General features: G+C 58.1%; 2 protein-coding genes across 15 annotated transcripts in view; one reads left to right on the top strand and one right to left on the bottom strand.

Moving 5' to 3' along the window:
* The window catches only part of ITIH6 (inter-alpha-trypsin inhibitor heavy chain family member 6), a 17,469-nt gene extending 13,531 nt beyond the window's left edge, over positions 1-3,938 (bottom strand). Inside the window, exons 1-6 of one of the 5 annotated variants that reach the window (XM_090060714.1) lie at positions 3,345-3,757; positions 3,133-3,168; positions 2,638-2,792; positions 1,913-2,023; positions 1,527-1,774; positions 413-591 (exon numbers count right to left, since the gene is read on the bottom strand). In XM_090060714.1, coding sequence (XP_089916840.1) covers positions 413-591; positions 1,527-1,774; positions 1,913-2,023; positions 2,638-2,792; positions 3,133-3,168; positions 3,345-3,491 — 876 coding nt within the window. In that variant the 5' untranslated portion in view covers positions 3,492-3,757. Of the gene's footprint in view, positions 1-412; positions 592-1,526; positions 1,775-1,912; positions 2,024-2,637; positions 2,793-3,132; positions 3,169-3,344 lie in introns of all 5 variants that reach the window. The other 4 variants (XM_090060717.1, XM_090060715.1, XM_090060716.1 and 1 more) reach the window with 4 other exon arrangements.
* LOC149858506 (non-structural maintenance of chromosomes element 3 homolog) overlaps positions 1-12,894 on the top strand; it is a 26,600-nt gene extending 13,706 nt beyond the window's left edge. The window contains exons 1-11 of one of the 10 annotated variants that reach the window (XM_090060911.1): positions 7,818-8,157; positions 8,748-8,807; positions 8,906-9,007; positions 9,102-9,165; positions 9,615-9,694; positions 10,324-10,418; positions 10,986-11,065; positions 11,146-11,188; positions 11,301-11,363; positions 12,150-12,264; positions 12,598-12,894. In XM_090060911.1, coding sequence (XP_089917037.1) covers positions 8,766-8,807; positions 8,906-9,007; positions 9,102-9,165; positions 9,615-9,694; positions 10,324-10,418; positions 10,986-11,065; positions 11,146-11,188; positions 11,301-11,363; positions 12,150-12,264; positions 12,598-12,684 — 771 coding nt within the window. In that variant the 5' untranslated portion in view covers positions 7,818-8,157; positions 8,748-8,765 and the 3' untranslated portion in view covers positions 12,685-12,894. Of the gene's footprint in view, positions 1-7,778; positions 8,238-8,747; positions 8,808-8,905; positions 9,008-9,101; positions 9,166-9,614; positions 9,695-10,323; positions 10,419-10,985; positions 11,066-11,145; positions 11,189-11,300; positions 11,364-12,149; positions 12,562-12,597 lie in introns of those variants that run through there. The other 9 variants (XM_090060910.1, XM_090060909.1, XM_090060907.1 and 6 more) reach the window with 9 other exon arrangements.

Genomic DNA, 12,894 nt, shown 5'->3' with positions numbered 1-12,894 from the left:
GATGACTTCCGGCCCTTGGGCGGGGGGCTGGACTTGATGATCTTCCGAGGTCCCTTCCAGCCCAAATATCTATGAAATCCCCCCACTGTCCCATTCATCCATCCATTCACAAAGCCATCCATCCATCCACCTACCTATCAATCCATCCAGCTAACCATCTATCCATCTATTTCCTCCCTCCATACATCCTTTCACCCCCTCGCTGATTCACCCACCAACCCACACTCATTCATCCATCCCTCCTTCCATCTGTCCCGCACACTCATTCATCTCAAATGCACTCTTCCACCCACCTCCATCAATGTCCATCCCTCCAGCCACTCTAGACCTCTTCCTAAGCTCCTCCCCCTCTACCCCTACCCCCCCACAAATTCTATCTTCACCCCCTACCCCACAGGTCACCCCCCCACACCTCCAGCACCTGCAGGTCACCGGCCACATCAGGCATAGCCACGTCATACTGAAGCACAAAGTCAGCGGCAATGCCAGTGCTGGAGAAGGTCACCTGCTCTTCGCGTGTGGGGGTGAAAACCACCTGGGCACAGCGGGGCCCCTTCTCCACCCTGGTGGAGGGTGGTGGGTCAGCATCCCCTGCAGAAAAGACAGGGTGGGAGGTAGGGGACATGGAGATGCAGGGCCACCTCCCCATCTAGGACTGAGTTTGAAGACAGCCTGAACCTTTGGCTTGAAGAAACATCCCAAGAAGGTTGTAGCTTCCAGCCTGGGGGATCCCTGGGGATATCAGGGTTGCGGGGAGGAGAGAGGGGACAGGGCACTGGGTCCCCCAGTCCTGGTACCCAACAATGCCAGCCAAGGTGGGGATGAAGGTCCACCATCCCTCCTAAGATGGTTTGACCACCTGGCAGCTTTGTCGGGGATCCCTATGTCAAGGGAGCATCTTTGATCCATACAGAGCTCTGGGGAGCTCAGCCTGGCTGGCATGAGGGGTTTCAGGCCTTGACCTTAGGTCCAGATCCTGTCCCCGTCACATCTGGGTTCACCCAGATGGCGGGTGAAGGCCAGATCTTTCCTCACTGTGAGAACAAAGGCAGGTTTGGGAGCACAGATGCCTGCTTTCCCTGAAAGGGGATTGAGGGCTGAAGGGTGAGGGCAGGGAGGCCGGTAGCCCAGACACTTGGGTTCTCTTCTTGCTCTTGCTGGGGAGTAGGAGTAGCAGGTTTGAACAAGAAGTGGGTGCTCGGACACCTGGGTTCTCTCGCCTTTCTGGGCAGGGAGTGGGCTCCGATGGATTGGAGCAGGGTTGGGTGCCTGGCTGGCTGGGGCAGAGGCTGGGAACCCAGACACCTGGGTTCTCCCTGGCAGATTGGAGTAGGGACTTGGTGCCCAACCTGGGTTCCTTCTATTAGGCTGGGCACCTGGATGCCTGGTTTTCCCTAGCCAGCTGAAGCAAGGCCTGGGCATCGTGACACTTTAGTTCTCCCTGGCTGGCTAGAGCCTATCTCCTTGGTGGGCTAGACACCCAGGCACCTGGGTTCTCCCTGACCAGCTGGCCGGAGCAGACATACCACTGACGACGTTGGTGAGCAGGCGGCTGGTACGCAGGGGCAGCACACGGAGGTAGGCAAGGCCAGCAGGCTCAGCCACCTGGATGTTCACAGCTAGGTCGGTCACCACAGCGCCAGGCCGGATGCTGAGCGCCTGCTGGTATTGGCCCTGCTGACGCTGCAGCAGCTCCTCATAGCTTAGCTCAAAGGTCACAGTCCTGCTGGGTAAAACGCTGACCCACACCCGGAATTTCTCTGTCTCTCGGTCCCTGCCAGGGGTGCAGGATCAGGTCAAGGGCCTTGCCAGAGAATCCAGGAGTCCAGGCTCCCGGCCCTGCCTTTATCTAACCCTCCAGCCTCCACTCCCACCCAGAGCGAGCTGAAACCAGGCATCTGGGCAGGCTCACCGGGTACCCACGTGGGCAGCAGTTTGGCCACGATGACGTGCTGCCTCATACAGCTGCTTGGCCTCCTGCTTCTCCTTCACCTTGGCTACATGGACACGGCCATTGACGGTGCTAGAGGGGATGGGGATGGGGGCAGGGATGGAAGTGGGGCCAAATCAACACCGGCCTTTTGCATAGTGCCAGCCAACCATGCACCTCTGTGTCTATCCATCCAATTACTCATCCATCCATCCATCCACCCATCCATTCCCACACTCATCCTCACTCCTTCCACTCATCCCTACACTCATCCCTCCATCCCCATACTCATCCCTCCATCCCCACACTCATCCCCACACTTATCCCTCCATCCTCCCACCCACTAATCCAGGGGTGGGCAAAATGTGGCCCATGGCCATTCTATCTGGCCTGCAGGGCCCCTGAAAAAATTTAAAAAATAATATTAATGTGCCTTAGGTTGCCTGTCATGCAGCCCTCAATGGCTTGCCAAAACTCAGTAAGTGTCCCTCTTCTCAAAATAATTGCCCGCCCCTACACTAATCCATCCATCCCTCCACACCCATTTCTCCTCTGCCCCCCACATCCCTCCTCCAGAGGTCCCAGATGAGGGCCACTTCCCACTGGGTCTTCTACTGCTCTCTCCTCCTTCAGACTGGTCCAGGCCATTGCCTGGAGGGGAGGGGTGGCCAAGGCTAGCCCTGTCCCTGGGAGCCCGGCCCTCTCACATGGTGAAGTTGGAGATGAAGGCAGTGCTGGGTAGGTCCAGGTCGAAGGCAGCTGCCTGGGCCTCAGCATGCGGGTTGTTCAACACAGCTCGGACATGTGTGATGGCATAGCGTGACATGATGGTGGAGTTGATATGGAAGCTGGACACAGGGAGCTGAGGCAGGGGTGAGAAGTGGCTTGGGACCCAGCCATCTGGTTCCCAGCTCCCACCCACTTTACAGACTGAGAAAAGAACCCAGTAGTCTGGGCTCCCAGACCCCAACTCCCCCCACAGAATAAGGAGAGAACCCAGGCATCCGGGCTTGCACCCTCCAGCTCTCACTCCAACTTTCTCCTCTCAGAGAACCCAGGTGTCCAGACTCCAAGCCCCATTTCCCCACTCCCCTTCCAAAGCAGGAGTGAAACCATGGGATGGCCATGCCCCATCCACTGCTGTCCCCTGCCCCCTCCCCTCCCCTCAAGCTTCCCTGCCAGGGCTGGGGGGCATCACTCACCTGGGCACGGATGGCTCTGATTGGACGCTTCAGGGCCTGTTAATGAGAGGCAGGAATGCACTTGTTAGGATCCAGATTGGGATTGGGGGTGGGGGAGTAGAGGGGCCAAATGCGTGGGCTCCTCCTACCAACCTGATGGGGATCCTGGATGTTTGGGTTCCCTCCCACCAGTTCCATGGGCATTTCAGACATGTGGGTTCTCTCTCACCAACCTGATTGGGATCATGGACACCTGGGCTCCCTCCTGCTAGCCCAACAGATATCCTGGTCCCCTGGGTTCCTGGATGCATGGCTTCTTTCCCACCAACCCCGTAGGTATCCCAGGTGCCTGCGTTTCTTCTTGGGAGCCTCATGGGCATCCCAGACACCTGAGTTCTCTCCCACCAACCTTATGGGGATCCTGGATGCCTGGGTTCCCTCCCGACAGCCCCATGGCCACTTGGACGTCCAGTAAGGGAACCCCAGCATCTGGGGCAGCCAGAGACTCACCTCCCAGGGCAGGGAGCACCCTGGGGGAATAAGAGCTGCCAGCCCCAGCAGCAGGAGGCAGCAGCAGGTACTGGACACTGGCTCCATGGTCCTGCTCCTGCCCAGGCCTTGGCAGCATCCTCTCCACCCCCGCCCCCCTCCCCCTCCTCCCCCTCCTCCTGCCAGCACCATAAAGGCGGCATTGAAGCCATACAAGCTGGGATTGTGTGTCCGGAACCCAGGCATCCAGGGCTGGAGGGGTGCCAGGCACTGCTCAAGGAAAACAGTATGGTGGGGGGACAGGAGGCCTAATCCAGGCTTGATCCTGGGACACTGGCTTCACAGGTTGGGGCTGAATCTGGGGGCACTATCTGTATTGGGGGGGGCAGGGGGCCTGATACTGGGGCACCAGCTTCATGGGGTTTGGCAGAAGACCCTGATCTGGGCCTGAGCAAGAGCCCGTGGTTGCTTGGGAGGTCAGGGAGCCATGAATGGATGTGGGGGACAGAGGGCTCTGATCCAGGTCTGATCCTGGGGCACTGACTGGATTGGGCAGGGGGCAGGGCAGGGGACCCTGATTCAGGCCTGATCTAGGGCACCAGCTGCATGGGGGGCGGGGAGGCAGGGGCCCTGGTGTGAGGGCACCAGCTACACGGAAGGGACTCAGAGGCTTATGATGAATGAGGGGCAGGGGCCCTAATTTGAGGCCAGTTCTGGGGAACTAATTGGATGGAGAGGGGGAGCAGAGGAGCTGAATCTGGGACACTGGCTGCATGGGGGAGGGAGAGCAGCAGGCCTGATCTAGGGGCACCAGGCTGATGGGGGGCCATGGCTGGATGGAGGAGGGATGGGTGCCCCAATCTGGGCCTGATTCAGGGACACCAGCTGAGTGAAGGGGTTAGAGAGACCCTAATCCTTGGGCGTAAAATGCATGGGGTGGGCCAAAAGGCCCTAATCTGAGTGTAATCCAGGGGTTCTGGCTGCGTGGAGGGGGGGCGGGCAAGGGGCCATTAATGGATGAGGGAGGCAAGGGGTCTTGATCTGGCCCTGATTCTGCAGAAGTTTCTGGACCTGAACCAGGCACTAGCTGGAATGCTGGGGGCAAGGGCCAAGGGCTCTGATCTGAGGATATCAGCTACACAGGGGGAGGTGCAGAAACTCATGGCCCTGATATGGGTCCAATATCGGGGAAAGAGCTGAATGGAATTTTGTGGGTGGGGGGTTGGAATCTGGGACACTGGCTGCATGGGGGACAGTGAGCCTGATCAAGAGGCACCAGGCTGATGTGCCGGATGTGGGGGCAGGGCCCCTGATCCAGGAACACTAGCTGAGTGCAGGGGGTAGAGACCCACAGATTCACAGACGTTTAGGACTGAAAGGGACCTCGTGAGATCATTGGGTCCAGCCCCCCTGTTCTGGGCAGGAAAGACTGCTGGGGTCAAATAAGGTGTGCAGCAAAATGTGTATCCAGTCTCCCTTTGAAGGTCTCCAGGGTAGGTGCCTGCACCACCCCTGCTGGGAGTCTGTTCCAGAGTCTGGTCACACGAACTGTGAAGATGTTTTTCCTTATATCAAGTCTGAAACCTCCTTCTAGGAATTTCTGACAGTTGCTCCTGGTTTTCCCCGGGGCGCTTTGGTGAATAGTTGTTCGTCTTGCCCCAGTGGTGAAATGTAGGGGGTGCTCACGGGTACACGTGTACCTCCGGAGAGCACCGGTGCCCCAACTGCAAGCACCAGCTGATTGCTGCAGCCACTTCCGGGAGCACCTCCCCAGGTCAGTGAGACTGGTTGCAGGGGGGCACATGACCCAACTGAACCTGATCCATACCTAATCTGGGAGCCCTGGTCCCCAACCCAGGGACACTGCCCAAATGGGGAGGGGACAGGGGCACCAATTCAGGTCTGATCCTGGGGTAGCAGCTGGAAGGTGGGGAGGGGAGCAGGGGGCCATGGCTAGATGGGGTGGGGTACGTGGCTTTGCCTTTTGCCTTTGTTGGGGACCAGAGTGGGGGGTTCTCTCCCAACTCTGGGAGAGGAGTGGAGCCTCGGGGTGTTCAAAGTGTGTGTGGGGGGGGAATGAGACGCCTGGGTTCTCTGGGTGGGGAGTGGAAGGTTAGCGGGTAGGAGGCTGGGTACCCAGATGCCTGGGTTCTCTGGGCATGGAGCAGAGGGTTGTGGGGGGCAAAGCAGGTGGGGATTGCATACCTGGTCACCTGGATTCACAGCTCCCAGCCCTGCCAAAGACTACACAAAGACAGCAGGGAGGGGAACACCAAGACAAGCCAGAACTTTCTGGAAGCCTTGCCTAGGCTGGGGGAAGCGGGGGGCATTGGCCATCTTGTCTGGCTTGGGGTGTTTTTGCCCTCCCCTCATGATGGGGGGGGCCTTAGTAATGGGGCAGTTGTGATCCCTGTTTGAGGGGGGGAGGAAGGCCATGAGAGGGGCCTGGAATCTGTTGTAGGTGGACAGGTATTCAGTGAGGACGATCTCTTGGGGGAGGTTCTTACCAGGGATCTGGTGGGGGGGCAAGATAGATCCCATAAGAAGGGAATCTCTGTTCTGCTGTGGGTGTGGAGATGAGAGAAGAAAGGATTCCCCTTCAGGGATCTGTTGGAGGGGAGGTGTAATCTGTCCCAGGGGGTGGGATTTGGTGAGAGGTGCTATGTGGGGAAGTGAGATCCAGTAGGGGAGAACCCACAGGTATGGGACTGGATGGGATTCCTGTCCCCCCCCAGGGGTGAATCTGGGATTCCCCAGCATCCTCTGGGAGGAATGGGGGTCTGCTGAGGGGTCATGAGGGGGAACAGGGATCTGCTGAGGAACCCAGTGCAGGAGAATAGGTCCTGTGGGGGGCAGGATGTGGATGTGCTGAGGGACCTGGTGGGGGTAAGCAGGTTGTAAGGAGGGAAGGCAGGGATCTGCTGAGGGATCCATGGCCGGACAACAAGTTATATGGGGTAGGCAGTAATCCATGGAAGGACCCAGTGGCGGAGAACAGGTCCCCTGAGAGGGGATGGAATCTAGTGGAGAATCCAGAGAATCCAGTGTGTGTGTGGGAAGAGTAGGTCCTGTGGGGAAAATGGAACATGCTGAAGGATCTGGTGGGAGGTGAGTCCCCTGAGGGGAGGCAGGGATCTGCTGATGAATCTACTGGGGGAGAGTGATCTCCCTGGACAGCAGGGATCTGCTATAGGGTCTGGTGAGAGAGAACAGGTTCCAGGGGGAAAGGGACCTGTTAAGAGAAAGAGTCCTGCTGGGGGGAGGAGTCCAGGGATCCCCTGTGGGTAGAGCTGTCCCTAGAGGTGTACAGGGCATGGGGCATATCAGCCTGTGTGGGGCTGGTTGGCGGGGGGAGGAATGGCGAACAGCTAGAGCATGGAGCCGGCAGCATATGGTGGCTGCAGGAGGCCTGTATGGCTCTGTCCGTGGGGCCTGGGGCAGTTGCCCCAATTTACCCCTCTGGGACAACCCTGTCTGTGTGTTCTGGTGGGGGAATAAGAATCTTCTGAGGAATCCAGTGGGGGAAAGCAGGTCCTGAGGGGGGGAGGGATCCACTCTGTCCTCTGTTGATATGAAACCAGATGCCTTTATGTCCTCTATATTTTTTCTCTTGAAGAAAAAAAGAGGACATAAAGGTGTCTGGTTTCGTATCAATAGAGGACAGAGGACAACCAGACTGTCCTGTACGATGGCCACCCTAACCAGGAGTGGGGATAGGTTTTGGGGAAGGGATCAGCTAAAGGATCCAGTGGCAAGGAGTGGGTCCTGTGTGGGAATGGGGATCCACCGAAGGAGAGCAAATCCTGTGTGGTGGGGGCAGGGATCTCCACAAGGTTCCAGTGGGGGAATGGAGATTCTCAGAAAGATCCAGTAGGGGCAGAACCGGGAGAGGGGCGGGGATATGCTGAGGAACCTGAGAGGACAGTAATTTGGTAGGGGGTGGGGGTGAGGAGGAAATTCCCAGAGGGTTCTGGTAGGGGAATAGGGGATCCCCTGAAGTATACAGTAGGGGAGAGCAGGTCCCTGAGGGCAGCAGCAGGGATCTGCTGAAGAAACCTGGGATGGTGAGGCTGGTGGGGGATAGGGATCCAGTGAGGGGATGGGGATCTGCTAAGGGAAAGCCAGGCCAGTGTGGGGTGGGGGAGAAGAATCCCGAGGGGTGGCAGGTTCTACTGAGGGGGTACAACCCCCCGAGGAATCCAATAAGGGAATGTGGATCCCTGAAGGGATCTGGTGGGGGGGGGGAGTGGGACAGTCGTCACTCCCTCACAGGGAGGGCGTGCTTGGCCAGTCTGGGTCAGGCCGCCAAGATGACGCAAGCACCCAGTCCCGAGAGTGCGTTTCAGGGCCTACTTTTTAATCGGTAGCTGAGGAGCCTCGCAAAAAGGGGCGGGCGGAGCCAGGGCTGGAAAGAAGTGAGACGTGAAGCGGCGCATGCGCAGACCGGTGGGAGAAAAGCGGGGAGGGGCGCATGCGCGGAAGGGGAGTTGTCGCTCCTGGGCACGGTGATTCCGTCGCTCCCCTCCCCCCATCCGGGATCCGTTAGGGGGAAGGCAGGTGTGCTCTGGTTGGAGAGTGTATAGGCTCGTCGGGGAGGTAGGAGAGAGGGGATTAGGACTGGGAGAATCCCCGTGGAGGTAGGAGAGCGGATATCTAAGGAGAGGGATCCTCTGGAGGGTTGGGATTAGTGATGGGGGATCCCCAGAAAGTGGTAGTAAACGAGGGGATGTGAGAGAGAGGGGGGTCCACTACAGGAGATCTGGGATCAGATGGGTGGGCATACAGGGGGGTCTGGGATACAGGGGACCAATCTACTGGGGTAGTGGCAGGGGATGAGGGGGAGATTTCCATTGGGGAGGTCTGGGAGAGGGGACTCCATGGGGTGTGTGAATGGGGCATCTGGAAAAAGAGAAAATCCATTAAAGAGAGATCCCAGATCCAGCTAGGAGATTTTTCCTAGAGGGATCTTCTGAGGGAATGAGATCCAATCAGATGAAGGCAGGATTAATTCAGGGGCCTGTAAGGAAGAGCTCAGGGCAGGCAGGAGGGATCTTGGGGCTAGGATCCAGCCTGGGGTAACAGATCCCAGGGGCAAGGTAGGGAATCTGGCTGGATATGTAAATTCCCTTCTCCCCACCCCCTTACAGGACTGAGGCACCATCAGGATGTCCCAGAGGCGTCAAAGGAATGACCCCAGGCCTTTCCAGGTAACTTTCCCAGTGTTCAGGATTGGGCCCAAAATAGGGTCCCACAATCCCGCTAACTATTCCCCCCCCCTCCCCCCCCGGCCCCACACACATCTCAGGCAGATGCCAAGGATGAGGATTTTGTGCTGACCCCCAGCCAGATGGCCAGCCAGGTGCAGAGGAATCTGGAGAGACGGTCGCAAGGGCAGGTGGATCAGAAGGTAATAGGGGGACAGGAGGGGAAGATGGGGGGGTTGCAGCAGACCCCTATGGTCTGGCTGATCCCTCTCCTCCTGCTCCCCCCCCACCCCCCAGGTGAGTGAGCTGGTGCAATTCCTGTTGGTGAAAGACCAGAAGAAAATCCCCATCAAGCGGGCTGGTAAGGGAGAGAATCTGGGCTCCCAGTCCCTCCCTGCTCTTGCTCCTTAGCCCACACTTGCCATCCTGAGAACCCAGGTGTCCAAGGTCTAAGTCCCACCCCACCTTGCTCTAACCCACAAGAAGCCACTGTCTTCCCAGATAACTCAGGCATTTAGGCTCCCAGCCCTTCCCTGATCTCACCCCCCAGCTTCTGCTCTCCTTGATAACCCAGGCATCTGAGCTCCCAACCTCCACCTCTCTAATGCATCACCCCCCATTCCCCAACCAGAGTCAGAAGGGAACTCACTCAGGCATCCAGGTCACAAATTACTCACCAACCCCTCTTCCTTCCCTGAGCTCAGGAAGAATCCAAGATCTCAGTGCCTACCTTCCCCCCCCCCAGCCCCCAAGAACCTAAGCATTCAGGTTCCTGCAAACCTGTGACCCCCCACCCCCATATCCCACCAGACATCCTGAAGAAGGTGATTGGTGACTACCGGGACGTCTACCCAGAAATCATCAATCGTGCAGGCTGGACCCTCCGTAAGGTTATTCCTCCCCCCCCCCAGCAAGAATCCAGGCATCTGGCTTCCCTGCCACTTTCCTTGGAGCCCAACAAGAACCCAGGTTGTCCAGGCTCCCAGCCCAGCCCAGCCCAGCCATCCCCAACACCCTCCTTCTACATACACCCCCAGAGACTCCAGGCATCAGGCCTACTGTCTTTTTCCCAGCCCCCTACAAACTCTCTCCGAACCCAGCAGGAACTCGGGCATCTGGAATCCCAGCCCCCCTCCCCATCCCCACTCACCTCCTAGCTCCCACTTCCCTCCTAGGGAAGTCAGGTATTGAGGCTCCCAGTCCCCTCTGCTCTAACTCACCAGACCTCACTCCTTTCCCAGAGAACCCAGGTGTCCAGGTTCCCTTTTCCTCCTGCTCTGACCCCCCCACCCCCCAGCCTGGGGATAGAACCCAGGTGTTCAGGGCTCCCTGCTCTGACCTTTAAACATTTGGAGGAAAGACCCCAGGCATCCATGCTTCCAGCCTCCCCCACCCTAGCTGGAAGTGAACCCAGGTGTCAGGCTCCCCTTATTTCCCGCTGTGATCTCAGTGCTTGGGGGAAGAGCCCTTTGCCTACCCCCAGGCATCCAGGTTAAACCCACACCTCTCAACTCTGCAGGTTTTTGGGCTGGAGCTGAAGGAGATGGATACCAAGGCCCATGTGTACATATTGGTCAGCACCCTCCCTTGCCTGCCTGGGGACAGCCGCAAGCAGTGAGTGGGGGCGTGGGGTGAGGAACCCAGGCATCCAGGACCTCCCTCATTCCCCCAAGCTGGGGACCTAGGAGTCCAGAGGTGGGATAGCGTGTTCCCTCTGGATCCAGAAACTGGAGTGCCTGGGTTCCCGTCCTGCTCAGTGATGGGAGGGGGTGTGGGTTAGAAGCCAGGTGTCCAGGACCTTCCTTCACTCTACTCCCCTTCCCCACAGATCTGGGAGCCTGGACACTTGAGTCCCCTCCTTGCCTGGGAAGGGGAGAGGGGTTGAGTAAGAACAGAGGGATCTGGGCTTTACCCCCCAACACCCACTTCCCAAGCAGGCAGGGAACCCAGATTCCCATCCCACCTCAAGGAAGAGGGGTGATGAGAGTGTTAGAGCAGGGAGTGCTGGGAGCCAGGGTGCTTGGGTCCCATCCGAGTTTGGGGGATGGGGGTTGGTGATTGAAAGAAAGCAAGAGGTACTGGGAGCCCAGATGCCTGGGTTCTTCCCAGTTGTGGGAAAGGACGGGGGCTAGTGGGCAAGAGCAGGAGGGCCAAAATGCTGGGCTCATTTGCTTCCCCCAGGGATGACCGCACAGCCAAGCTGGGCCTCCTCACCATCATCCTCAGCTTCATTTTCATGAAGGGCAACTCTGTCAAAGAAGGTAAACCCCACCCTCTTCCCTGTGCCCTGCTCACTTCTCAGTGGCCACATTCCCTCTGACTCTGCCTCCTTTCCTTCTAGTGGCAGTGTGGGAGATGCTCCGAAGGCTACGCGTGGATCCTGGGTAGGAAAAGGTTAACCCTCCCTGGAGACTCCACCCCCTCAAAGCAAAGGGGTGTGGTTTCTCCCCTCTGAAGCCATGGCCCGCCCCATTTATCCCTTCCTACCCCACACAGGGAGAGACATGAGGTTTTCGGGGATGTGAAGAAGCTGGTGACTGAGGAGTTTGTGCGGCAGAAGTGAGGCCTGGATGCCTGGGATCTTTGGGAGGGGGGAAGGGTGGTAACCAGATGCCTGGGTTCTCTGGAAGAGGAGTGAGGGCTGGGTTCTTTTCAGGGGCTGCTGGGAGCCTGGATGCTTGGGGTTTTTGGGAAGGGAGTTGGATTTTGGAGGCTGGGACAAGGGTGCTGGGAGCCTTTGATGCCTGGGTTCTTTCCACTCACTCCCCTTCCATCCCAGGTGTGTTCAGAGCAGCCAGGGCCAAGGCCCATCCCAGGTTGTTTATACCACACCACAAAGAAACCTGGTGCCCCATCACCCCAGGCTGACCCTAGGCTTGGCAGCTCGTGCCAAGGGGCACCAGACAACCCCTACCTACCATCCCCTTCCCCTCAGCCCCTGTGTCTTCCCACACCTTCAAATGACATGGGGGAAACTGAAGCACAGGGGGGTGGGTGTGTGGAACCCAGGCATCCTGCTCATCTGAGATTGGGGGATGGGGATGAGGCATGTAGGGGGGGAAACAGGCACTCTTCTTGTCCCAAGACAGTGGGGAATGACAGGGGGAAATTGAGGCATGTGGGGGGTGGGGGCAGAAAAACCCCAGGCATTGTGCTTGTCAGGCTGGGGCTAGGACAGGGGTGGGTGGGGGAATTAGATGGGGAAAGTGAGGCACGGATATCCTGCTTGTTGCAGGTGGGGGGAGATTTTGCCGGGGGAAATAGAGCAGCCTGGGGGTGGGAGGAGGTGGTGGAGAATGGGACTGGTGGCATGGCCTCATGGCTGGCCCTGCCCCCTGCTGGCAGATATCTGGAGTACCTTCCTATCCCCCATACGGATCCCAGGGAGTTCAAGTTCCAGTGGGGGGGGCGAGCCACCAAGGAAACCTCCAAGAGGCACATCCTCCAGTTTGTTGCCAAGGTAATTGGCCCACTGGAAGGGTGGGGCTCCAAAATAAAAGATAGGGATATCCCTGGGGTGAGAGCTGGGAGAAGGCAGGGGACAGTTTGTGCCTTTAGGGGGCAGGGCTTGTAGAAGGGCTTCTGGAAGAGGAGGGGCTAGTGCCAGACTGGCAGGGCTTGTACTACAGTTTTGGGAAGATGGGCTAGGTTTATGGGTGAGGCCTATTCCAGGGGAGAAGGGGTAGGGATTAGTAGTGCCAGATTAGTGGGGGTTGGCTGGGGGTGGGGCTTACTGGAGGGGAAAGGGCTGAAATCCAGTGGCAGAGCACCTGTTGATTTCTACCCCCTCTAGATCCAGAACAAAGACCCTCAATTCTGGACCAGCCAGTTCAACGAGGCTGAAAAGGAGGGTGCTAGTACCCCTGCTCCCAGGCCTTAGCCCCATCTGCAATGGGCAGGGGGGCTAGAGCTTGCTTCTGGGGGCAAACCTTGTGTTTGGGGGTGGGGGTGAGACCCGTGCCAGGTTTGGGGAAGGGTGAAATGTCAGCTTCCAAGATGGCCATCGGAACTTTACCCACTGGTTACCCTGGCTGCCAGTTACTATGGAGATGTATACAAAGTGTAAATAAAGATGTTATTTGTTGCCGGA

The sequence above is a fragment of the Crocodylus siamensis genome, chromosome 8 (assembly GCF_052110815.1).
Source record: "Crocodylus siamensis isolate JL-2025a chromosome 8, ASM5211081v1, whole genome shotgun sequence".
NCBI classification, from domain to species: domain Eukaryota; kingdom Metazoa; phylum Chordata; order Crocodylia; family Crocodylidae; genus Crocodylus; species Crocodylus siamensis.
The sequence above is the reverse complement of the archived record's forward strand: the minus strand, read 5'-3'. Positions and strand labels throughout refer to the sequence as shown.